Consider the following 25,889-nt stretch of genomic DNA (forward strand, 5'->3'; position numbering starts at 1 on the left):
GCTCAGTGCAATGCCAGGGGCTAAATGGAGGCCTCCTGCATGCAAAATGGGCCCTTTAAAGGATCACAATTGTGAGAAACATAAACTTACTGCCCAGGACTAGAAAATAATTCTCTCTAGAAATCTGCAGAGAAAAGATTCTTTGGGGGCAAAGTCATTCCAGTATCACCCTCCACCCGTGACTCTGAAACTAGCATTTCAAATAAATGCCAGAATCAATGACTATCCCAGAAGGTCTGTGTTTTAGCAAGCATTCTCCAGTGAGTGCCACACTCCCCTGCTCGTGCCTGGGCCAGGGCTCCAAGCTGTCCCTCCATCAGGAGTTCAGGACCAAATGTGATAGCGGCCTCAGATCCTGGCAGTGGTGGGATAAAGCCTGCAGGAAATCATGTGGTAATCACATGGTTTCACTTCTTTCTTTAGGCAGTGAGACAATTAGGGTTGTGAAGTCATAGGACTTACCTAGGGCCATGGCACTAGTTCTTTAGAGGTACGGAGCCGAGGATGAGCACCAGCTCCAAATCAATCAGTAAGTAAGTAAAATTAGATTGTTTGATCCAGTTAAAATTTTGTGATATTTACCTCTGCACTGTAGGTTAATTTCACAGAAGGAGTGTCCTGGCAAGGAAGAATTGCTCTGCAGTGGATGGCCTGCAAAGGAGGGGACAGGAAAGAAAAGAAAGTTATTCCTCCTTCCTCAACACCAAGGCATTATGAAATTAAAATTGTCGCATTGTTCTTTGACACATTCTTTATGTTTTTTTTTTTTTGTGGTGCCAGGAATTGAACTTGGAGCCTTATATACATAAAGCTTGTGCTTTATCACCAGCCACATCCCCAAATCATTCTTTTTAAAAATGAAAATGTCTCACATTTCATGGGATCCCTGATATGAGCGAAAATAGAATCGTGGCTTAAAAAAAATATGACTTTCCTGGCAAAGTTGGGGGACCATATGGGAGGCTGAGGTTCAAACCTGAGTTGGGGCACAGGCAAGGCAAGCACCCTACCTGCAGTGCTATTTCTTGGACCCCTCACTTTCCAATTGTAATGTCCCAGCAACCCTCATGCTTCAGTTGAAGCCAAGTTAGTGCTTCCCATTCTATGTGCTGAGCATTTGCAGTGCACGGTGAAAGGTTTTTGGGGACCCTGAGGAGGAATGGCTCTTTGGTGAAATAAATGCAAGAACCAGGGGAGAGTAGATTGCAGTTTGGGTGTGAGAGTAGGCACATTAGCTGCCTAAAAGCTCTGAAAAGACCTACGGTGAAGAACACAATTTGATTTCTCACTGGCTTTCACAAGAAATAATTTTTCTTTTCTCTGATTAGCTACTAGTGCCTAATGAACCTAGCTAGAGGAAAGCATTTGCTAGAATCCCTGAAACGTCAATCTGCAACAAACTTGAAAAGTAAAAATTAGGGAGAAATTCTGGCGTCTTTTTTTGTTTTTGTTTTAGTATAACTAAGCGTACACTGATTCTTCATGAAGAGATTTGGAACACAACTCCCTGAAATGGGCCATTTTTTCCTAAGTGTTATTTTTGAGCTAAAGGTAATTAATTATGACCCAACAGTTTCAGAGACAAACCTCACCCTCTCTTTTAACTATCTGGAAGAATTTAGATACGGCCCTTGTGAGAGGAGAAATTTTTACCAGAAATAACTTCTGATGACCGTTTTAGTGGAGCAGTGCAAAACACTATTACCAACCATTTGCTCTTCTTACTACCCTGCGCGTTCCCTTCCTCCCCCCAAAACACCAACTTCTATCCCATTCCTGGTCTCTTTATGGTTCTTTCTCCCAAGATAGGAGTCCAAGACCTTGCCTTTATAGTTGCTTAAGGGTCTTGAGTTAAGTGAAACAGTAATGTTGTGTGTGGGTGGGGGGTGAGGTTGTGAAAGCCAGTGAGAAGTCAAATTGTGTTCTTCACTGTAGGTCTTTTCAGAGCTTTAAGGCAGCTAATATGCCTAAATAAGATCAAACCAAGCAAATATTCATAGAGGAAAAACCACAAGCATGTTCATCAAACAAAACTTGGTCATATCTACATGTTTCTTTTTTCTCCTCCCTCTGCCCCTCCCTTCCCTCCTTTTTTGTGAGCCTGGTGTTTTAAACTAGGTTTCCTGAATGCAAGCCATAAGCTTTGTTATTGGCACACATTCACAGTTCCTGTATTTCTTACCTACTGCAGATATTTCTGAATTCAGCTGAAATTTCTCTTCTGTATCTCAAACATATCAATAAGAAATGGAGCAATATATTCAAAATTTGTATTTCTATGACTCACAAATTTTACATTTTTTGGCCAACTTTAGATAATGAACATACTATTAAAAATACTGATTAGATAACAGATATTCCTAAAAGAGCCTACAATTTGTAATTTCTTGCTTAAACCTATTTCTGTCATATTATTAAGCTAAGAGTTCTTAGCTAAGAGTTCTTAGAAAGACAACAAAACAATATTCTTATTTACTACCTATTTGGTATGTCATCATTGATTCTTTTTTTTAGTCTTGTATTCACATTTGAGACTAACATATTATCTATTACAAAGGAATATTTAGACGATTAAAAATACAAAGTTCCTGGGCTGGAGCGATAGAGCAGAGGGTGGGGCGTTTGCCTTGCATGCAGCCAACATGACCCACACAGGTTCAATTCCCGGTACCCCAGATGGTCCCCTGAGCACCGCCAGGAGCAATTCCTGAGTGCATGAGCCAGGAGTAACCCCTGAGCATTGCCGGATGTGACCCAAAAAGCAAAAAAAAAAAAAAAAAAAACCCAAAGTTCCTAACATAGTACCAAATACAAAAAACACCCACTACAATGTGAAGAAATAAATACTAAGAAGATGAGTTCCTGTAATTAATATTAATAGTAAATGTTAGATAAGGTGAGTTCTCGTAATTGTAAACAATCTGATTACAAACATAATTAGGTTTTCCCTTCTAGAAATGATATCTATCATCCTTATGATAAATTGTCTCTTATTACATGCTTCTTTATTCTTGGCTTATAAACTGAAAACAGAAGTAACTCAAATCAATTCAAAAGTAAAGAAGTAGGGGAGCAATAGTACAGCAGGTAGGGTTCTTGTCTTGCGCCCGGCCACCCTAGGTTTGATATCCAACATCCCATATGTCCCCTGAGCACCATAAGGAGTAATTCCTGAATGCAGAGCCAGGAGTAACTCTTGAGTTTTATCAGATGTAACTCCAAAACCATGAAATAAAGGGAAAGCAGTAGATTAAATAATTCTGAAGGTATTTACATAGCATCACTGTATCACTGTCATCCCATTGTTCATCGATTTACTCGAGCAGGCACCAATAATGTCTCCATTCGTCCCAGCCCTGAGATTTTAGCGGCCCCTTCTTACTCGTCTTTCCCATCACTGCTGTATTGGAGGCTCTTTCAGGGTCAGGGGAATGAGACCCATTATTGTTACTGTTTTTGGCATATTGGATATGCCATGGGTAGCTTGCCAGGCTCTGCCGTGTGGGCACGATACTCCCAGTAGCTTGCTGGGCTCTCTGAGAGGGAAATATATATATATATACATATATATATATTATATATTTACACAGCATATATTTGCAAATGAGCAGAAAAAGTCTAAAAAAGTTACACAATAAACTCCATGGTGAAACTCTCTAAGCAATGAGGTCTGAAGAATATTGAGAAATCTTAGATTCCACTTCCTTCCTACTGTAGACAGTTTCTGTAGCCAGTCTATAAAGCAATTTTGTTTTCCTCTCACTTTATGTCCATTTACTAAGTGCCTACGTTATGCCAAATTCTATGGGACTGGGGACAGAACTATAAATATGACCTAGAAAGTCCAATTAATGAGTTCACATTAAAGAAAGTTTCTTGGGGACATAGAGATCGGTCAACTGGCCATCCTGAGCAACCAGGACCCCACGCACAACCAGGAGCAATGAGCACTGTCAGGTGGGGTCATAGGGGGTGGGGAAAGAAAAAAAGTTATTTGTTTTTCATTTATTTTGTTAGGGGGATGGGGGAGCACACCCAGCAGTGCTCAGGACTGACTCCTGGCTCTGTACTCAGGGATCACTCCTGGCAGGCTTCAGGAATCACACATGGCGTGAAGGACTGAATCCAAGTCAACTGTACAAAAGGCAAGCACCTTGCCCACTATACAGTCACTCTTACCAAAACTGGTTTGCTTTTTAACATACTTATTTTATTTTGGTGTTTTCTGAGCCATACCCAAAACTTTGTTACTCCCAGTTCTGTGCCTGGGAATCATTCCTGGCAATGTTCAGGCAGTGTTCAGATCCTTGGAGTGCCAAAATCAAGCTCCCAAAAAGTTTCTTTTTTCCTTTTTTGTTATGTTTTGTTTTGTTTTATTTTGGCTACACCCAGATGTACTCGGGCTTACCCCTGGCTCTGCACTCAGGGATCAGCCCTGATGGGGCTTGAGGAACTGTATTTGGTGCCAACGATTGAGCCTGGGTTAGCCCTGTGCAAGGCAAATGCCCTACCCAATTATTCTATCACTCCTGCCCTGCAAAGTTTCCTTTTTTAAATACCATAACTATATTAATGTCAGTTGGTAAGACCCACACATCCATAAGTCTCCGTCTCACTTTGCTTCATTAACCTGCCTGTTGTAGAATTTTTCTACAGAGTAAATCCTGCCCCCCTGCCACCTTTTTTTTTTTACCTGGCACTGACTAAAGAGATAAGGGTGCTGCTTCCCTGAAGTCTGTTCTGGAGTGAGCCACTGAAGAGCAGAAGACTGTGGTGAAGTCTCAAAGGAAATTTCGATGGTGACTTCTTGGTTTCTGTGGAAAACAAACCAATGTGTCAGTAGAATCTAATGCAATTTGACTATAATCTAAATTCACATTAGGGCACTGAATAATACAAAAAATGTTTCATTAGGGCTTGTTACAATAAAGAGTGAACTATTGTCAGATCACATCGAATGAAGGAGTTTGCCTCATTCTCCTCCCGTGATGCCAGTTCAGGAGTCATGTTCACTCTTCCATGCTGATGAAGGTGAAGGGACAATCAGACCGACAGAGGCATAGCACACTCATGAGATAGTTCCATCTTTTTATGATCTTAGGAAACTAGAAATGTTAGCCCTGGCAGTGAGTGCCGGGGTTTAATCCAGAGCCCTGCCTGTCAGCAAACTTACTAGACAAGGTAAGTCAAGAAATTGAATTTTTAGAAACATCTGAAACTTTTTAAGCAAAGTTTTAAGTAAACTTTGAGTCATTTTATGTCCACTGAATCTATGATTTTTTAAAAAAAATGTGTTTTATCTCTTAGTTATATTTTTTAATGCACTTTATTAAAGGATCAGTCAGGAAATAATAAAAGCAGTCCATCCCCCCCTCCATCCCCCACCCCCGAGAGTCTGAGGAATTGAGCAATACTAAGAATGAGGAACCATCCAGAGCTTTGGAGACCAATGACACTCAAGAGACCAGTGTTTGAATCCCAAATATCAACAGGCTCTATGTACTTGGGGAAATATTTCCTATGCCATAGATTTTTACATCTGATAACATTTGGAGGTTTGCATTCTTTCTTTTTCCTTTTATACTGAAGATGCACAATAACATTATATATTTCTGGTGTGTGTCACTGACCATTAGCATATATACTATATCTCTGAAAGTCCAGTTCTGTACTTTATAGCAGCTGGTCTCTGTTCTGTTTATCTACCCTTCCCCACTTCTCTTCTGGTAACCACAAAAAGTCTAAAAATGTATTTTCACTTGACTTAGTTCATCCTGTTTTTTTAGATACATATATATATATATATATATATATATATATATATATTCCACATGTAAGTGAAATAATGCAGAGACTGTCTTTCTCCAATTGGCTTAAAAATAGTATCTCTACATCTATTCATATTGTTGTAAATGGCAACATTTCATCTTTTTTTAAAAGTAGCTGAACAGTATTCCAGTGTGTGTAAATGCCACATTTTCTTATTTTTCTCTCTTTTAGGGGGATCCACTCCTGGCAGTGCTTGGGGAACCAGGGATTGAAAAAGGAGCACTCTAAGTTAGATGTTATACCTTTGAACTTTATCTTCAGCCCCTGCTTTCTCTTTCTTAAGAGGAAGAGAAGGGGGCTGCAGATGTGTGAGGCCCAGATTCAACTAGATTCAAGCCCGGGGGAGGCAGGGGGTGGGGAGGAGGGGGGGAGGGAGAGAGAGAGAGAGAGAGAGAGAGAGAGAGAGAGAGAGAGAGAGAGAAAGAGAGAGAGAGAGATGAAACTATGAGCACTTAAAAAAAATAGGTCAGCCTTGTTTCAGGCACTCCAAATAGGACAATTCTAGTTGCCACTATTTTGAACTCATTACTAATTTATCAGAGGATCCTTGTCTCATCTGTAAATTGCACGTCATACCATATATGGGATTATGAGAAGGACTGGATGACAGAATATATCTCAAGCAGCTTTTTCAAAATTGTTACATAGAAAAGATTCTACGTTTACTATTGCTATTCTTTTTTTCTTATACTTATCATACTTTTTCATTTATTTATTTGGAGAGCTTTGGGCCATACCCGGCCCAAAGCCCTGTGCTCAGGGCTAACTCTAGGTTCAGCACTCAGGCCTCATTCCTGCTGGGGCTCAGGGGACAGTATGGGCTATCAGTGAACAAACCCAGGATGGCCACATACAAGGTGTGAACTCCACAGGCTATACTCTATCTCTAGCCCCTGCCATCACTATTATTCTATTAGATAAAAGTAACTAGGGTCAGAGAGATTGTACAGTGAATGAAACACTTGCCTTGCACATGACTAACCCTGGGTTCCAGATTCGATCCCCCACATCAGATAAGGTCCTACTGAGCATCTTACCAAAGAGTAAATTCTGAGCACAGTCAGTGTGGTGCCCAAGCCCACCCCCCCAAAAAAAATTATAAAAAGTCAAAAATTGAAAGTGATTAGCCCCAAGGAAGAAAGAAGGTAAAAAATATGTAGCTGGTAAAAGCTTTCTAGACAATCCTGAAATGACACAGTGCCCTCATAATTCTAAATATTAGTAAAACTAGGAGAAGTAACAGTGATCCAAAGTCTCAAATCTTCATACGATGAATTTATGGTAGAGTAAGAACATAAAGCTTTCACTGTAAATGCAATCTGAACAGAGCTCAATAGGAATAACATACCAATTACTACACACTCAGAAGTAAAAGGAAGGGATAAAATGCCAAAATGAATTTTAAAAGAGTTCCCCAATAAGTTATTATTAATGGAGAAAGATGATAGAGAACATTCGTACTTGCACAGAGCAATAGGAAGGGAGATTTCCATCGGTGAGCCTTTGTAGCCTTGGCTCTCGCCAAGAGTATATTTGACTTCTTGTCCATTGATGACCGCTTTCTCTATTGTCAGGTCCTTTGTATCCAAAACCTAAAATGAAATAAATATTTTTGGGATGGTAAGAAAAGAGTTCCATATACCAAAGAAAACTAGAGTTAAATCAAGGTTGACTACAATGACCATAGAGTAGAACTAATCGCCTTTGGAGAGTAAGATACAGACGACAATGGCAGCAATGAAACCAAATAAGCTTTGGTTTAAGTCCCCTCTCTTGGGATTCTAAACCACTTGAAAATGTTTATTTTCTAAGATTTGTATGTACATTGTGAGACTCTGGGAGCAGGCCCAGTAACAGTAACATAACTCTGGGAGAGTCACAAAAACTGTGGGACTTTAAGTGAAAAAAGGCCCTCCCGTTGATCGTCGATTTGCTCGAGCGGGCCCAGTAACATCTCCATTGGAGACTTTTGTTGTTACTGTGTTTGGCATATCGAATACTCTCGGTAGCTTGCCGGGCTCTCCGAGAGGGGCGGAGGAATCAAACTCGGGTCGGCCATGTTGGCCGCGTGTAAGGCAAACGCCCTACCCGCTGTGCTATCGCTCCTGCCCTAAGTTAAGTAACAATCAATCAAAATTAAAATGCCTTTGCTTCTAATACCCAAACGTTTCTCCTATGAAAAACACTCATCGGTTGTTTATTTCCTCATTAACTCCTTAGTTCAACTCACCCTATATTTCTTGATAGACTCATAGAACCCAACCCCTGCGTTATTGTCATGCATCTGAAAACAAACCATGGCGCTTTGGTAAGCGGACTTTATAGTGCTGCTGGTTTGATGCTAGAAAACATGCTCTGGTATACCAAGTTTGACCATGTGACTCATAGACTATGCTTAGGAGGGTAGTTCTTGCCATTGCCAAATAAGGGAAGTTGTCTGGACAAAAAGGAAGTGACACTCCAAGTACCAGAGTGCCAGTCATACTCAACCATCCATCTAAGCTCGAAAAACTGCACTTTGTATTCACTTTCAATTGAACTCCTTTAGAATCTTCAATCTTCATACGCCACAAAACAATTTCTAAACAAGCTTCCCATCTTATTTTTTAACTGTATTTTATCCTTCTGCCCACTCTGGTATCTGTTCTGCTCTTTCCTGTTTTAATTAATGATAATGTTCTGACTTGACTCCCTTTTGGGGTCATTGATGATTCTGTTCAGTTCCTGGTGTGGGACTGGAGAGAAAGCTCAATGACCTGAGTGCAGGCAGGAGGTACTTATTCCACACCAGCACCAAAGACGGTGGACCCCAGAGCACCACAGGGAGGAACTGGTGAGCAGAGCCAGGAGTAACCCCTGAGCACTATCAGGGGTAACCCAAAAACCAAAATGTGAATTCCTGGCTTTTGCCACCAAACAGTATGTGATCTTGATCAAGATATGAAAACCTCTTTGAGCCACAAACTGAAGGAATGTCTAAGAATTAAGCATTTTAATCAAAGAAACAAAAGTTTGAAAAGTATGAGTACTAAAGGAGTACTAAACTTCAGTGCCCATAACTCAACACCTTTAAAAAAGATTTCTAGAGGGCCCTGAGCGATAGTACAGTGGGCAGAGCATTTGTCTTGCATATAATCAATCCAGATTCGATCTCTGGCAGCCCATATGATTTCCTAAGTACCTCCAGGAGTAATCCCTGAGTACAGATCCAGGAGTAACTCCTGGGCATCGCTGGGTGTGACCCAAAAAGAAAAAAAAAAGGATTTTGGAAAAACTAGGATTTTGTTCTATTAGGCTAGAGCGATAGCACAGCAGTAGGGTGTTTGCCTTGCATGTGGCCAGCCCGGCTGAGCCAGGTTTGATTCCTCCGTCCTTTTGGAGAGCCCAGCAAGCTACCGGGCATCTCTCGCCCGACCGGCAAAGCCTGGCAAGTTACCCGTGACGTATTCAATATGCCAAACACAGTAACAACAAGTCTCACAATGGAGACGTTACTGGGCCCGCTCGAGCAAATCGATGAACAACGGGAGGACAGAGCAGTGCAGAGCTCATTCAACAGTCCCCAGTATCAGGAATTCCAAGAAGAGAAAAGGAATGCACCTCATCCCTACCCAGAAGTCCTCTCAATAGGTAGGTAAGGGCTAATGCCAAATCCCATTCCAGACAGCTCCCACTGGATGCAGTACAGCTCAGAAGAAGTTTGTGCGTTTTTTTGTTAGTCACTGCTTCCTGGTTAAATTCATCCATTAATTCAAACTTTTAAGTGTTTGCTACATACCAGATATTAAGAACTTGGGAAACAAATTCCCAAAACATATTCCTGCCTTCAAGACTCAACATTCTAGTGGAGGAAAACAATCAGCTACCTTTAAATATAAAAAAACCAAACTGCTGGCCTCCGAATATCATGATAAATAAGCGAGCAATTGAAAACAGATGTCCCTGTACAATTAGCCTCCCTTGTATAAAATCGAACATTATACTTCCAGGCTTAATTTACTAAACAGACATCCCAACCAGAAACCAGAACTTAGAAATCTTCTCTAGAGATTTGGGGAATGCAAAACAATGGGCAGAGTTTTCAACTAGAACTTTGGAGAGGCATCCTCTCCCTCCCTCCCTCCCTCCTCCCCCTCCCCCTCCCCCTCTTCTCAGACTTCCAACACAGCAGATTTTAACATCTTGAGTCTTGCTGACTTGTGGGCTAGAGGTAAAGCTTTCATTTTACTGAGCAGTTCGAGATTGCTTATCATGAACAATGATAAGCAACCAAAAGTCACTTTCTTTTAATAAAAGGAGGATAGGGGCTTGATAGTGGGCAGATGGCTTGCCTTGCAAGAGACATACAGCCCTGGCCCCCAGCACCACTAAGGAAGGATCCTTGAGCCCAGAGGCAGGACTTGGCCCTGAGCACTGCTGGGTGTAACCCCCAAATACAAAATAAATAACTAAATAGAGAACTACATCGAAACAGGACTTTGGTTCAGCAATTCTGCCTAGGTAATGTTTTAATAAAAGATAGCACCATTACTAAGGCAGATCAAAGTACAATCTATAAGGAAATAGTTATCTCCTTCTTACAGTTATCTTATTTATTCTAGTCTTAACTTTCTTCTATATAGCTCTTTTGTACAAACTTACTTGGAAGTGTTTAAATAATTTTTAATTCAGAATTAGCCTAGCAAAATGTTAAGAGTGAGAAAGTGTTATATTAGTTCCTATCAGTCAACTCAAAATACAGGACTATTTCACAGCAAGAGGAGCCATGAAAACTATCAATTCTCATATAGTCTTCTTATGTCCAAGTAATGGACCATACTCATTTCTTTCCATCCGGCCTACATCAAAGTTGCTTAGGGCTGTGTTTGAGATGAACTATTCATGAAACTACATTGTTGAGGTCTTTAAGATCCCCTTTAAGTGTCTAAAACATTCATTCACTTATGAAACTATTCAAGTACAGTTCCAATACTATCAAACAAATTGAGTAAGAACACGGAAAACAGGTCATGTTGGGCACGTTTTTAAAAAATATATAATTAACAATCTGTGAATCTAAAGCTTTTCATCATTTGTATGCCAGAGGGCTGGAGAACGAGATACTCTTAAATTGCCAGGTAATAACGTCTTGCAACATTGTCTTTAAAACATCTTTCAGAAACCTGAATGGCCCAGAACAGCACTGAAAGTACAGAAGCTGGGTGAAGAATCAAAAATATAGGAAAGACGGGGGCCGGGACAGAATCGGACAGCAGAGATTGGAGGTGTCGAGGCAAGGCAGGGCGCGCAGAGGGGTGCAAGGCTGGGACTCAAGGGACTGGGGACCCGGATCGTGCAAGAGGATGACCTGCGCTTCGTGGGCTGCAAACCTGCGGGCCGAAATAATAATTGCCCGTCAAGAAAGGGTGGCACCGGGAGGCAGCTGGCGATGGGGTCAGGGCTAGGATGAGCGAACGGCCCGAGGAAAGTGCACTGGGGACTGGAAGAAACAGTGGGGCCCGAGGACGGAGTTTCTGGGCTGCGGGCCGAGGAAACGGGTCGAGGAAACGAGGAGCCCACAGGGGGAATCAGAGCTGGGAACGAGGATTATACGAAAGGAGGGTTGGGTTGGGGGTGGGGGGGACTCAAGTCAACCTGAAACCCGAGCGCTGGGCTTGGAAGGGGCGCCCGGGAGCGCACGGGGACTGGGGAGGCGGGAAGCCCTTTAAACACTAGGCAGAGGGGTCCGGGAGGGAGGCAGATAGGTCCTGGGATGCAGAGGGGGCGATGTAAGTGAGCGCGGGCTAAAGAGGGGGTGCAGAATAAAGGGTGCGGGCGGCGGAGGCGCCCCCAAGGTGTGCGCGCAGCAGACGGGGGCTGGGTTGGGGCCGCCGTGGGCGAAAGGGTCGAGAGGCGGCCACGGGGCGGGGGGCTCGTGCCACCGTACCAGGCTGCGCAGATTATCCTCCTGGGACTGGAGCGTGAGGGTTGCGGTCCCGGTCAACGCCCGGCGCGTGAAGTCGACGCTGCAGCGTAGGTGCAGGTGCTTGGTCTGGCAAACGGATGCCGGAGAGGCCAAGGAGCACGAATCCACGACCTCGGGCATGGCTCTGAGGATTCCCGCCGTATAGCGATGGATACCCTAACGCTGGCGCTGCCAGACAACTCGACTGAGACCGAGCAAAGGAGGGAAGGGGTAAAGAAGAGGAGGAGTTCGCAATGCCCGTCGGGAAGAGGAGTTCGTGCAAGTCGGAGGAGAGAGGAGTGCGGGGAGCTGGAACTACAATTCCCAGGGTGCAGTGCGACGAAGTGCGCGCGATGCTCCCTGGGAGAGTGTGTACCGAGCTGTGCTGAGCGGGCTGGAGGGGGCTCCTTGAGCTGGGGAGGGGGCAGGAGGGAGGGGAATGGGACCCGGCAGTTAGAGGAAGGTGGGCGCTAGGAAGTGAGAAGCGGCGCGGGCTGGTCAAACCGAGTGCGCTCACCGCAACTTGGGCGGAAGCTGCAAAGGCGAGACGAAAAAAACGGAATACCTATTGGTGGCTAATGATAGGATGGGCGGAGCGGGCTGAAACAGGATAAGAGACTTATTTGAACACCGGCTCTCGTGCAGTTCCTCGTTAGTATAGTGGTGAGTATCCCCGCCTGTCACGCGGGAGACCGGGGTTCGATTCCCCGACGGGGAGGCACGATAGCTTTTTTTTTTTTTCTTTTTGAGTTCAGTCATCTGAAAATGAAAAGTGTCTCACAGGAGCCCTCAAAAAGAACCGTCAAGTGTGCTATATAAAATTTACTTTTAAAAGTTGTTTTGTTGCTTTCCTGTCTTGATGCCAACCCAGCACAAGAAAATTTACTAAACAAATGTTCCCTTAGTCTTTTTTTTTGTCCTTTTTAATATGTGTGTGTGTGTGTGTGTGTGTGTGTGTGTCGGTGTGTCAGTGTGTCTATGTATCTGTATCTGTGTATATATATATATCAGTTATATATATGAGATATATGTTAGTTATCATTTTAGAAACTTAGTAAACATTTTAAAAATATGGATGTATATACTTCTATTTCTGGTAAGGAGAGAATTTTATTATATGTAGATGTATATAATTGCCTGCAACATTGGAATCAGAACTGGAACAGGTGGCTGAGGTCTGGATCCCTACCGGAGGGAGTATAAGGAGGGCTGAAAGATGATTCACCTTTATGAACGCACCTCAGAAGTTAACTTTGCAAGATGCCAGGTCTCAAAGAAAATAGTAAGACTGTTAACTCTGGCAGGGGCACCCACTGAGTTTAAGTGGGAGGAGCACCAAGATCAAGATTCATGTAATTAAGAGAATGCTGGTGGTCTGCAGAGACTTATCAAACTCAAAGGCAGGAAACTATTATGATAAAGGGAAGAAGAAGCAGTACTTAGGAGATAAGTGGATTCCCATGTTAAAAAGGGGTTCTCAGATTTTTGGCAGAGGCTGGGGAGTCATTAACCAAAGACAAAGACTATGTGAAGAGAGTGGGATTGAGCTCAATTCAATTTTGGACACCTGGAGTCAAAGTGGAAATGTCCCTTAGTCACTTCGAATCTTCCAGTCCTAGCTCTGGGGAAATTTCAGGAAGATTGGAGAGCATCCAATAGTATAGTAAAATAAGCTTAGCCCAAAGAAAGGGTATGTGTCGAGAAAGATAGTACAGGGTTTAAAGTGCTTGCCTTGAATCTGACCCTGGTCCAATCCCTGGCATTTCATATGGTCCTGAGCACTGCAGGAGTGATCCCTGAACTCTGACTCAGGAGAAAGCTCTGAGCACTGGCAGGAGTGCCTCCCCACTCCACCCCACTCCACTCCCATCGACAACAAAATAGCAACATAAAAACAAAAAGAGAGGGTATAGGAACTGGAGCAATAGCACAGCGGGTAGGGTGTTTGCCTTGCACACAACCCGGGTTTGATTCCCAGCATCCCATATGGTCCCCCTGAGCACTGCTAGGGGTAATTCCTGAGTGCAGAGCCAGGAGTAACCCCTGTGCATTGCCAGGTGTAACCCAAAGAGAAAAAAAATTGAATTAATTAATTAAATAAAATAAATAAAAAGTGAGGGGGGGCACTCCTGCCAGTGCTCAGAGCTTTCTCCTGAGTCAGAGCTGTGAAACATGTTGGAAGCTAGGAACATGTCAGAATTTAAACTACTTTTATCTGACAGATATATGAGAATCCTTTTACAATGTATACACTCAAAATGTATACACACAATGCATATATGCATACGTGTATGTGTGCATATATTAACTAATCATGATGTAAGTTTTAAATATTTTACAGTTTGGTCAATTATGCCTCAACAAAACAGATAATTTTGAAAGTTGGGGTGGGGGCCAGTTAGACGAACTAGTGAAACTAGGAAGAGCCAATCAGCCATGTCAAATGCAACTTAGAGGGCCAGGAAAATAAGAAGTACCAGAGCTTGGATTATGCAATGGGTGGGGGTAAGGAAGATGGGGGTTGTGTTCATTGTGGTTTCACTGAAGGGGGAGGCCAGATACCTGTGAGTTGAGCAACAAAAGAGGAGGGAATTAAGACATTCTCTCAAGATTGAGGATTGACCAATGTGAAAAGCAAAGGAAGAACAAAGGACTGTGGCATTAAGGAAGTGCTTTTCTCTTCCTTCCTCCCTTCCTCCCTCCCTTCCTCCTTCCCTTCCTTCCTTCCTTCCTTCCTTCCTTCCTTCCTTCCTTCCTTCCATTCTTTCTTCTCCTCCCTCCCATCCTTCATTCATTCATTCCTTCTTTCTTTCTTTGTTTCCTTCTTTCTTTCTTCTCCCCCTTCCTTCCTTTCTCTGTCCCTCTCTCCCTTCCTCTCTTTATCTCTCTTTATTTCATTCTATCTCTTTTTCTTCCTTTGTTCTTTCCCTCCTTTCTTTTTCTTTCTTTTCTTTCTTTTCCTTCCTTTCTTCCTTCCCTTCTTCCCTCCCTCCTTCCTTCCTCCATCTTTCCTTTCTTTTCTCTTTCCCTCCCACCCTTTCCTTCTCTCTTTTTTCTTTTTGTTCTTTCTTTCTTGCTTTATATTTTTTCTTCCTTCTTCCTTGTTTCTTCCTCCCTCCCTTTCTCTTTTCTTTCTTTTTCCTTCCTTCTTGCGTCCTCCCTCCTTCTCTCCCTTCTCCCTCCCTTCTTTCCTTCCTCCCTTCTCTCCCCTTCCTTCCCTCCCTCCCTCCCTTCATCCCTTCCTTCCTCCTTCCCTCTCTCCTTCTCTCCTTTCCTTCTTCCTTCTTTCCTTCCTTTCTTCCTTCTTTTCCTCCTTTTTAAAATTTTTTTCTTTTTCATTCCTGGATTGAGAAACTAACGTATTTAGATAAAGAGGTGAAAGGGTTTCTAGAGAAGGGAAAGGAGATTTAAGAAGCACAGGATAGTTAATGAATGCAGCTCTGGAAAGTTCTTCCAAGCATTATATTTTATTCTAGCAACAAGAAAAGTGTACACATTTGGGTATCTGACAGTCTCTGAAAGACAAAATAAAACAAAAACATCCCAAACCATGAATTCCAAGCAGAGATGTTAACACTAATTCCACAGGACTTAAATTTCCACTTTGTATAAGAGTGAGTGCCATTTGGGACCTCCTGTCATTCACAGGGACTTCTACCTTTACTAAGACAACTGGTCTCAGTTGAATAGATTAGTCTGTTTTATCATTATATCTACCCTTATCTGTCAATGTGCATTACCTCATTGTGAACTTTGGAGTCCAGAGTCCTGTACCCTCAAATCTGTTCCTCTTTCATACCTTATCGTTCTCCTCGAGACTGCACTAACCACACTGAGCATAATTATCAGTTTACTTCAATATCAACTTTTTTGTCGATGGCATGTCTTGGAATCCTGGTCAGTATAATTCCCTGTCTGAGCATGTTGTGGGATGAATGGGTAGTGTGTGAAGGAAGGCATGAACTTCCATAGACAAGGTTCTTGGTATTTTACTCATTTTGTTGACTTTCCAGTGGAGAGATAGCAATCCTCTGAGCCCTTCCTTGTCCTTTGATATCACCAGGCCACATGTTTGCTTGCAACAGAGAAATTCCCTTATCACCCTCTTGCCAATGACACTTCAAAAATATTTTCCCTGAAGCACGTGACCCATTCATAAAAAGTGTGTATATCATGTGTGGCTCACTGAACTTTATAACATAAACTTGCTGATGCAATCAGCTCCCAGATTAGAAACAGAACATTACCAGCACCCTCCTAAATGCCTTTTTCAGATTTCTTTCCAGTCACCATAAATCTTCCTCCCCGGGGCTAACTGCCTAACTCCTTTCAGTTCCACCTGACCACCCCTCTTTGCCTCCAGCCAGATTCCACTTCTTTTCTTGCACACATCTCCCCATGACCGTTCCATCACCCTGCTGGAGAGTCCTCCCCGCTCTTCAGCATGCCCTGTTCATGCCCCATTCCCTATACATTTTTTCCTCCAAGGCATTCTCCTTTCATTTTTGCTCTTCAAATTTTATGGACTTGAACACACACACACACACACACACACACACACACACACACACTAACATCATTATTCACAGGTTTTGCATTTGTGAATTTGGCTAGTTGCTAAAATTGATTTCTCACTGCCAAATCCGTGCTTGTAGGGCTTTCTTGGTTATTTGTGGATGTTCACTGAACCTCAAACCCTGAGTGGCCAAGGTGCACATTTCCAGGTGAGCTTGACCGGAGTCCTGTCGTGCTTTTGCTTCTTATATAGTAAATAAGAATCCCTTTTAAGACCTATGTAGAGACCCTGCTGACATTTTTGTGGGTTGTTTTTTGTTTGGGGATATTTTTTAGCTCTTTTTTGCTTGTTTGTAGTTTTTGCTTGGCGTGTGTGGGGGCTGTTCACTGTTTAAAATGCCTTCCGGGACAGCCCTGGAGTGCTCTCAGTTCCTCAGCCCAGAACATTGGAGAGGGCCTCTTCCAACACACTCATACAGCAGGTGAGTCAGAGCACCCTTGCCTGTAATTTGATATTAATCAATCAATGATATTAAATAAAGTGTTCTTAGGCAGAGACACTCATAAAGCAAGGTTAGGTAGTAATTGGTTGGTGAGAACATTCAGCCACAGATTCTCATTTGCCCACTGCATTTCCCCTGGGAACAGGCCAGGCTAATTCTGGGTTCTCTATCACCTCACAAGTGGTCACCACAAACTGGGAGAATGGCCTGTAAATTTCTGCTTTACTTTCATTTCTTTCTTTCCATCTTTCTGTTCCCACAGGAATTGAGATGACAAGCTTCTCACAGGGTGTCCTCACATTTCCCTGAAACTCTTCACACTACCCAACAAGTTACAAGGCAGTTTATCCTCAGGAGATGCAAAAGGAATTTCTAGGGAGAGTCAACCAGAATAACATCATATTAGAAATGCAATGGTGTTTTGTGATGGATTTTTATTTTATTTTTTTTTTAATTTCTACCCTTGGGAATCAAACAGAGAAAAAAAATTAGGTACTTTTGAGTATTTTAATCTTTTCTCAACCTTTCCACCTCTGGTTCTTCAGATGGAGAAGAGTCATTTCAGATCTTTCCCACTTGGGTCTAATGTGGGCACTCAGAATGGGCATCACTCTGACCGTGCCATTTTGGGAGATACCTTTCACAGGTGCTACACAGCTTCAAATGCTCACTTATCACCAAGGAGATTATAAACTTTGTGGGGGAAATGGAAACCTTCCAATGAAACCATCAGAAGATCAGTGTGGGAGTCTGAATGGTGAGGGAGCGCTCAGGTGGTTGGCCTGTAAGTGTCAACCAAGTTCAATGCAGCCATCAAAAGGGTTTCATGGGAGCAACAAGACTTAGCCAAAATCAAGTGGTCATCAAGGAAGGAAGGAAGGAAGGAAGGAAGGAAGGAAGGAAGGAAGGAAGGAAGGAAGGAAGGAAGGAAGGAAGGAAGGAAGGAAGGAAGGGTGGGGAGTCAGGAGAGAGCACAATTTCCACTAATGTTTGTTTGTTTATAAATTCTGGTGTGTGTGTGTGTGTGTGTGTGTATGTGTGTGTGTGTGTGTTTTAGGTGACACTCAGTGGTTACTCAGGGATTATTCCTTGTGCTAATGCTCAGGAGTGACCCCTAGATTATAACACCACAGGTAGAACAGCACGGGTCTGCCTCACACAAAGTATCTTCCCTCCTGAGTTTCTGGCTCCTGGATTATAAATCCTTCACATGTGCTAAATCATGAATGAATCGTCCAAGTACAAGATAAATTGAAGGCAAGTTTCATTGCCAATGATAATGAATTTAGATACTTGTTTTGAAACCTCGAATAATAAATTTGAATTGCAGGGACAAAGGGTGGAGGGGGGAACCTATCTTTTTGTGAGATCTGATGTGACCATCATTGGTTTGTCAAATCAAACCACCTTATCTTGGAGTTGGATGGGGACTGGTCCTATCATTTCTGCTTACATTCTCATGGATTCATTTCCGCTTGCATTCTTACCTTTACACCGAAGATACAATTTGTGACCTTAGAATTTTGAATCACCCAGGACCCAGAAAAGTCATGAACTTGGATTGTTATAATGTAGAGGAAAGAGTGGAATAATAGGGGATGGGGGGGGGAGGGATATTATCCTGGTGGTGGGAAATGGGCACTGGTGGAGGGATGGGTATTTGATCGTGGTATAACCGAGATCCAAGCACAAAAATTTGTAAATCTACAACTGTACCTCATGGTGTTTCACTAATAATAAAAAAATTTAAAAAAAAGATTAAACTGGAGGATTATATAATGGAAAAAGGTACTAAAAATACACCTTTCTGTTGTTTGGTTGTGGTGGTGGTGGTGGTATGTATGTGTGTTTGCTAAATATATTTCATATTTTTATTTCTGTGTAGAAGAAATTTGTCAAAGTAAGTGTCCAGACACTTAAACACAAAACCATGGTGTGAGGCTGCCCCAGCCACACTGATGACTGGCCTATCCACAACATTGTGGAAAATTCAGTTTATGTATAGAGTAAAGTGGTTCTGATGTAAAAAAAAAAAGAGTGGAATAATAAAATGTTGTTGTTTCTGATCATTGCTCACAAGTCATATCTGTTAGACAATATACATATAGAAAGTAAGAGTTTTAAAATTGGCTGCCTGTTTGTTAACTGTGTGCACATGTCCATTTACTCTGAAGATCCTTCCTGAACCTTTCTGATCCTTCCTGAATCTTCCTGGTCCTTCCTGAATCTAGACCTTGTATATGTATATGTAATCAAAAAGCTAAGTACTTCCAATGATGGAAGAGCATGTGAATACTAAGGGAAAATTTTAAAAAATAGACCCCCAGATGTATTTGCAAAGAAAAGATCCGTTGTATTTTATGTGGAACCTTTCTGTGAACTCCTATTCTCCCCTCCCATGTGGGCTGGCAGGTGCTCTGCCTGTCCCTGGAAGTGGTAGAAAGAACCGCCACAGAGAAGTTTCCTTTCTAGCATCATTGAGACTGCAAAGTGATATACCACCACTTCTGCAATATCCGGTTGTCACACAGACCAGCTCTGATGAAAGAAGAGAGAAGCTACACAATGCCAGCTAGGCCAGGAAGCAGGGACCTTGAGGACCTTGGTGGGAGATGGCTGCTGGCTTGGGACAGGCATCATTACTATCCCCATTGTCAAGAGAAGAAACTCAGGCTCGGAAAGCCAGCCACTTGGGGTGGGCTCTAGTCACTCTGAGCTGATTTTGTGTGAATATGACCCTCCAGCCTATCCCATCTCCTCAACCAGACCTTTCTCTAACTTCTGTTTTTATCCCCACTACATGAAACATTGCAGACAAAATGAAATTTCCTTTTACCTAGACCATTTAGAAAACCATTATTACTTGGGGAAGAGGTTGGAAAGTTTCCAAAGAGTTGAAGATCTTGAGAACATGTGGTAAGAGGTCCTAGGAGCACACAGTTCAGAAAACATCATGCACAGATCAGGAAAGACAAAATACTCAATTTCAGGGGCCAGAGCAATAGTACAGCAGGGAGGGCATTTGCCTTGATCCCTGGTATCCCAGATGATCCCCAGAGCACTGTGAGGATGAATTCCTGAGTGCAGAGCCAGGAGAAACCCCTGAATATCACCGGGTGTGACCCTCAGACCAAACCAAACCAAACCAAAAAGAAAGTGAAGCATCACGGAGGTTCCTGTATGAGCAAAAACTTATGATAATGATGCAAAGAGGGAGATTTTAATAAATAAGCACTTGCTGGGAACAGGGGCAAAGCAGGGAGTTTAGGGAACCATGTGCCTCCATTTTCAGTGACAGGCACCTTCTGGACAATCTAATGGCACACTCAGCTACCAGATCCTGAGCTGGAAGGAGATGGAAGAGAGCTGGCCCAGGGACCTACAGGTGGGTCCAGAAGGACCCCTATTCCTATTCTCTCCTCCCCTATTCCCTATTCTCTCCTTCATTCTTCCCTCCCCCACCCCCCGCCGTGCCAAGAAAGCAGCCAATGCCCATGGAGACTTAACATCTCCACTTCAGCCTGGGCCTGGAGGTGGCCAGCCAGGGCACTTAAAAGGATCTTCTTTCTTGCTCTAGGGTTATCTGCTCTCAGACTCCCTCCCTGGCCTATGACCTCCCAACTGTGTTTCTGGGTAACCCATGCTCAGATCAGCCATGGGGAAAAACCCTCTCCCAGGATAAGTGAGTCATAGGGGACTGTCCTAGGGAAACTTCTATCTGCTGAAATGTTCTATATTAATGCAACTGATCCTGGTTGCATCAGTTACTGCTGGATGAAACTGTTCAGATGACCAGGCGACTATTGTCGAAGACTTGAGATGTTGCTAGTATCATTGAATAGATGAACTTTTCATTGATTTATTTTGTTCAATTCACTAAAATAGTCAAAAGTGGTGACCATACTAGATAACACGCTCTTAATTTCCCCTTCTGGCCGCCACCCACTTGTTGAAATAGCTCCTACAAAATTTTAATATTTTTGTTATTGTTATTATGGGGAGGGGTTGGGTCTTACCCAGGATTGCTTATGCCTTATTCCTGGATCTGTACTCAGGGATCTATCTCAGTGGTGCTGGGGAACTATATAAGGTACTGAGGATCAAACTGGGGCCGATTGGCTGTATATAAGTATGTGTACAAGCACCTAAACCCTTCTACTATATCTCTTGCTCCCTTTTTTAATTATTATTTTTAAATTTAGGCACAATGATTTACAGACTGGCAATAGTAATGTTTCAGGAATAATGTCGTTTCCTCCCCAGCATCCCAGAGTGGCAGCGTCCCTCCACCAGTGTCTCTGGGTTTCTTTCACTCGCCCTCCCCACCCCCACCCCACACATACTCATAGCAAACTAAGTTCAGTAGTCAGCCTTTCAGCATCTTTTATCACTGGACATTATTAACTTCTGTACTATGTTCCTTTATGCTGAATTTATGAGGGATAAATTTATTGAATTTATTGTCTTCTTTTCGACCCACTTTGCTCAGCATGATATCCTCCTGTTCCATCCAACTTTGAACTCTTTATTTTTCAACCCATCCTGTCTGGGCTAGTGCTCTCGCAGAGGGTATGTTCATGCAATTAAAAATTGATATGGCCCTTTTGGTCTGAAGGGGAAGATTCTTTTTTAAATTTTTAAAAAAATTTATTTTAATAACGTTGTTCACAATAATTTATTGCATTCAATATTTTCCCGCCAATCCCACCACCAGTATACTTTCCCACCACCATTTTTCGAATTTTCCCACCACCACTCAAGACTGTCCTATACGCAGATGCTAAATAGTTTATTTTGTATTGCTTGTTATGAGTAGTATTATGAGAGCTTGCATGTCCACTTTTGCTGCTGTGTGCTCCTGGAATTCTAAATTTTAAATAATTGGTCCCCTCACACTGTTTAAAAGAGTTAAAATTAGTCCTTTCTGCAGCGTGAAGGGGAATATACTTGATAATGAATCAAAAATCAAAATCTGTGGAACTAAAGTTAGAATGCTATCATTTCATACTATTAGTACTTGACACAACTCCTTTATTTTTAAAAGTTTAATTAAAACACCATAATTTGGGGCTGGAACAATAGCACAGCAGGTAGGGCGTTTGCTTTGCATGCAGCCAACCTGGGTTCGATTCCCAGCATCCCATATGGTTCCCTGAGCACTGCCAGGAGTAATTCTTGAGTACATGAACCAGGAGTAACCCCTGAGCATCGCTGGGTGTGACCCAAAAAGCAAAAATAATAATAATAACAAATAAAACACCATAATTTACAAAATCATTCATAGTTGAATTTTAGACCTATAATATTGCAAATCCTCCAAATAGTGTCAACTTCCTTCTATTAATGTTCCCAGCTTTCCTTCCATATCCTCCCACAAATCCGCCACCCCTAGCCTGCCCTCTTGACAGAAACCTTTCTAAGTTCAGTTGTTGAAGTTTGGGTCTCTTGGGTTTTAGTGTTGTTGACTGTGCTAGGGCTAGAGCGATAGCACAGCGGTAGGGCATGTGCATTACAAGCGGCCAACATGGCCAACCCGAGTTCGATTCCTCCGCCCCTCTCGGAGAGCCTGGCAAGCCACCGAGAGTATCTCACAAGCTATCCGTGATGTATTCGGTATGCCAAACACAGTAACAACAAAGTCTCCAATGGAGACGTTACTGGGCCCGCTCAAGCAAACCGATGAACAACAGGAGGATAGTGACTGTGGTTTGGAAATTTGGCCTCATCATTTCTTTAAAAAAATAGATTTTAGTAAATGGAAAATAGAGTATAACATTTTTTAATGTTCAAATGTACTTCCCAGGGGCTGGAGCAATTGTACAGTGGGTAAAGTGTTTGCCTTGTACACAGCCAACTTAGATTCAATTCCCAGCACCACATATGGTCCCTGGAACACTGCCAGGGAATAATCCTTGAGCACAGAGCCAGTAGTAAATGCTGAACACTACTGGGTATTACCTCCAAACAAACAGGCAAAGGTATTTTACATGAAAAGAAAGCTCAGAATGTGGATATTCGTTCTCATAGACCTATCAGTAGACCAGTGGAGCACAGCTAGGGTATTTGGCAGCTGGAAAAAGGGGGCTTCCTGTAGGTTAGGAGAAAGCAAAGACACTAACAGCTGGTAGCAGGGCCCCAGAAAGAGACCCAGTCTACTTAGGGCTTCATGACACAACTCCTTTAAACAGGTTGGTTATTCCTTATCAAGAACTATAAGATCCTTGAGGTCAGGGAATGTGACTAAAAACATTACGAAGCCAGAATCTGACTTCAAGAACTGACTCACGCTTAGTAGCAGTAAGCTCTTGGGCCAAGTTATTGAATTCTCAGTACCTGATCTCTGTAAAACAGACTATGATCCCTCAGGGCTGGGGTCGGGTATGTTGACGCTTATACTGTTTTTCTGCGTAAGTACATCGGACAGAGCACAGCGAGGCACATAGTAGATGTTAATCTACTACCAACCTATTGCCTTTTCTTAGCACAATTCCTTGCATCGAACCAACACCCAGAGCAGATGATTGCGGATGGGATGAGTGAAGAAGCGTGATTCCGCCAGGTGGCAGCAGAGTCTCACATATAAGAGCTGAACCAAAGCGCCAGGCTCGTACTTGGTTAGAAGTGGGTTGAAACTTCTCTCCCTTTGGAGTCCTCCATGCACACTACAAAGTACTAAACCTCAGTTTTCTTATGCGCCTTTCTTTTCTCTATCCTGCTTTTGTCTCGTATCCTCTCTCTTGACCGTGATGCACCTTCTCCCAACCCAAAATGTTCAGATGACCAGGCCACTATGTTTTTTTCCCTCCGGGGTTGCTATAGCACTGTCCTCCTGGTTGTTCATCAATTTGCTCGAGTGGGCACCAGTAACGTCTCACAGATTGTGAGACTTGTTACTGTTTTTTGCATATCATTTTTGGCATATCGAATACGTCACACATGGTTGGTTGAGATACTCTCGGTATCTTGCCAGGCTCCCTGAGAGGGGCAGAGGAATTGAACTTGGGTCAGCTGGGTTGGCCGTGTGGAAGGCAAACGCCCTACCACTGTGCTATCTGAGACACAGAATTAGTTTCTGCGAGGGGAGCTCTCATTTCCTCAGAGATGGCCACCTTCTCCCTCTCTTACTTTGCTTCTTTCCTTACTTTACTCTTCAGGTTGAAACTGCTCCACATTCATAAAGTGATTAATTCATTGTACAGATGCAGCGACTCTTTCCATTTCTTTCTTTCATTAAGTAATAGAGGCCTATGAATTTGGGCTGGGCCCAAAGCTGTCTAAGAATAGTGACCAGCTCTTACCTTTGGACCTCACAGCTTAATTCTCTGGCCAATTGGTTGTAAGTGAAAATGCCTCCTGCAATTTCAGGGTTCCACCTTTGAAAGGACGCTGCTTTGCCTCTGTGTTCCCTTTTTCCTTGCCCTTGATTGGAAAAGGGTAAGACCAAAGCAGTCCTGTTCTGATCATTTAGCTTCGAAAGAGCAGAGCAGCAATTCTTCATTGCTTCTTTAGGGCCGTGGTCCCTGAAAGAGCATGGGACAAAGTCAAACTTTATTTATTTATTTGTTTTTGTTTTTTGGGTCACACCCAGCAACGCACAGTGGTTTCTGCTGGCTCTGCACTCTGGAATTACTCCTGGCAGTGTTTGGGGGACCATATGGTGGGAATTGAACCCGGGTCGGCCGCGTGCAAGGCATACGCCCTACCTTCTGTGCTATCACTCCAGCCCCCAAAGTTGCACCTTAGTCTTGTTTGAGTCACTATATTCAAGGCCCCCTTTGATACTGCATCTTACCCTAAATGTGGGCTAATACAGAGAGGTTGAGTAATAGTTGAGTATCTGCTCACACAGCTGACACATGGAAGCAAAATTATTTAAATGCAGGAAGGATTTGAATCGAGACCCTCAGCTCCTAAGTACTAAGTCTCATTCTTCCAAAAGTTCTGGTCGCCAGTGAAGATAGCATCTTATGTTGGTCTGTGAAGGATGATCCAGGAGGCTTTAAAGCCCTGGATTGCACAATTTCCTCACTGAGGCCCTGAGAGATCTATTATTATTTCCTTCCTTGAGGTATTAGAGACTAGTTGAAAATGTCAGTACAATGTGGGAGCATCACAACAAAACCATGAGGATGCATGGACATCCTTATGAATTCCTCTTGTTGTCTGGCCTGTCAGTATTCAGAGTGAAAGATGGGGTAGGTTGTATTGGGTGAAATTCTCTAATGGAGGGGAGAAAAGGAATGTGACTGTGGGGTAAAGGAAGGTGTGGTAGACATATAACACTCTTTCTCTCTCTCTCTCACCACACACATGCGCACGCATGCACACATGCACACAGACACACATGCACACAAACACCTCTATGTCCTAATTGCTGGAGAATGAATCAACAACCAGAATACACTTTGAGACAGTTTTGTCCTTATGCCAACATCACAGTGTTATTGCACACATCCAGATGGTCTACACAAGCCTGTGGTGTAACTATACATCTGAGCCTACTGGGACCACCTTTGTAGATGTCATATATGCGGTCTGTCATTGACCAGACATAGTTCAGGGATGTCCGGTAGTCTGACTACTGAACAAAAGGAACTTTCAAGATGAAGGCTTCTGAGATTACCCTGTATTAACTGGCCAGAACCAGTCTATTCTCAGGGGATCTTATAAGGGAAAGAGGGAGGTAGGAAGTGAGATTTAGAGAAGGCAAAGATGATGAGAGAAACAGAGATTAAAGAAAGGGGGGTGGGGAGAGGAAGCATGGAAGATGCTACTGCTGGCTTTGAAAGTAGGGCAGGGCAGGACGGAGGGAAGACATGAAACAAGGAAGGTAAGCAGTAGCTCATTTCATTTTTTTCATTTTTCATTTCATCATCCTGTTATTCGTCGATTGCCTCGAGCAGGCCCCAGTAACGTCTCTTTCATCCTAGCCCTGAGATTATATTCAAGGCTCTTCAGGAGAATGAGACCCATCATTGTTACTGGTATTTGGCATATTTGGTACGCCACGGGGAGTTTGCCAGACTCTGCCCTGTGGGCAGGCTACATTCGGTAGCCTGCAAGTTTGTCCAAAGCAGGGCTGGAGTAATAGCACAGCG

General features: G+C 43.0%; 1 protein-coding gene and 1 non-coding gene across 3 annotated transcripts in view; one reads left to right on the forward strand and one right to left on the reverse strand.

Moving 5' to 3' along the window:
- LTA4H (leukotriene A4 hydrolase) overlaps positions 1-12,001 on the reverse strand; it is a 40,461-nt gene extending 28,460 nt beyond the window's left edge. Inside the window, exons 1-4 of one of the 2 annotated variants that reach the window (XM_056115665.1) lie at positions 11,756-11,998; positions 7,291-7,421; positions 4,694-4,814; positions 583-651 (exon numbers count right to left, since the gene is read on the reverse strand). In XM_056115665.1, the coding sequence (XP_055971640.1) occupies positions 583-651; positions 4,694-4,814; positions 7,291-7,421; positions 11,756-11,914 (480 nt within the window). In that variant the 5' untranslated portion in view covers positions 11,915-11,998. Of the gene's footprint in view, positions 1-582; positions 652-4,693; positions 4,815-7,290; positions 7,422-11,755 lie in introns of both variants that reach the window. The other variant, XM_056115671.1, reaches the window with a different exon arrangement.
- A 418-nt stretch (positions 12,002-12,419) lies between these two features.
- On the forward strand, positions 12,420-12,491 carry TRNAD-GUC (transfer RNA aspartic acid (anticodon GUC)). The gene has a single exon. It is a non-coding gene; the product is annotated as a tRNA-Asp (tRNA).
- The last annotated feature ends 13,398 nt before the right edge of the window (positions 12,492-25,889 follow it).

The sequence above is a fragment of the Sorex fumeus genome, unplaced genomic scaffold (assembly GCF_029834395.1).
Source record: "Sorex fumeus unplaced genomic scaffold, SorFum_2.1 ptg000003l, whole genome shotgun sequence".
NCBI lineage: Eukaryota > Metazoa > Chordata > Mammalia > Eulipotyphla > Soricidae > Sorex > Sorex fumeus.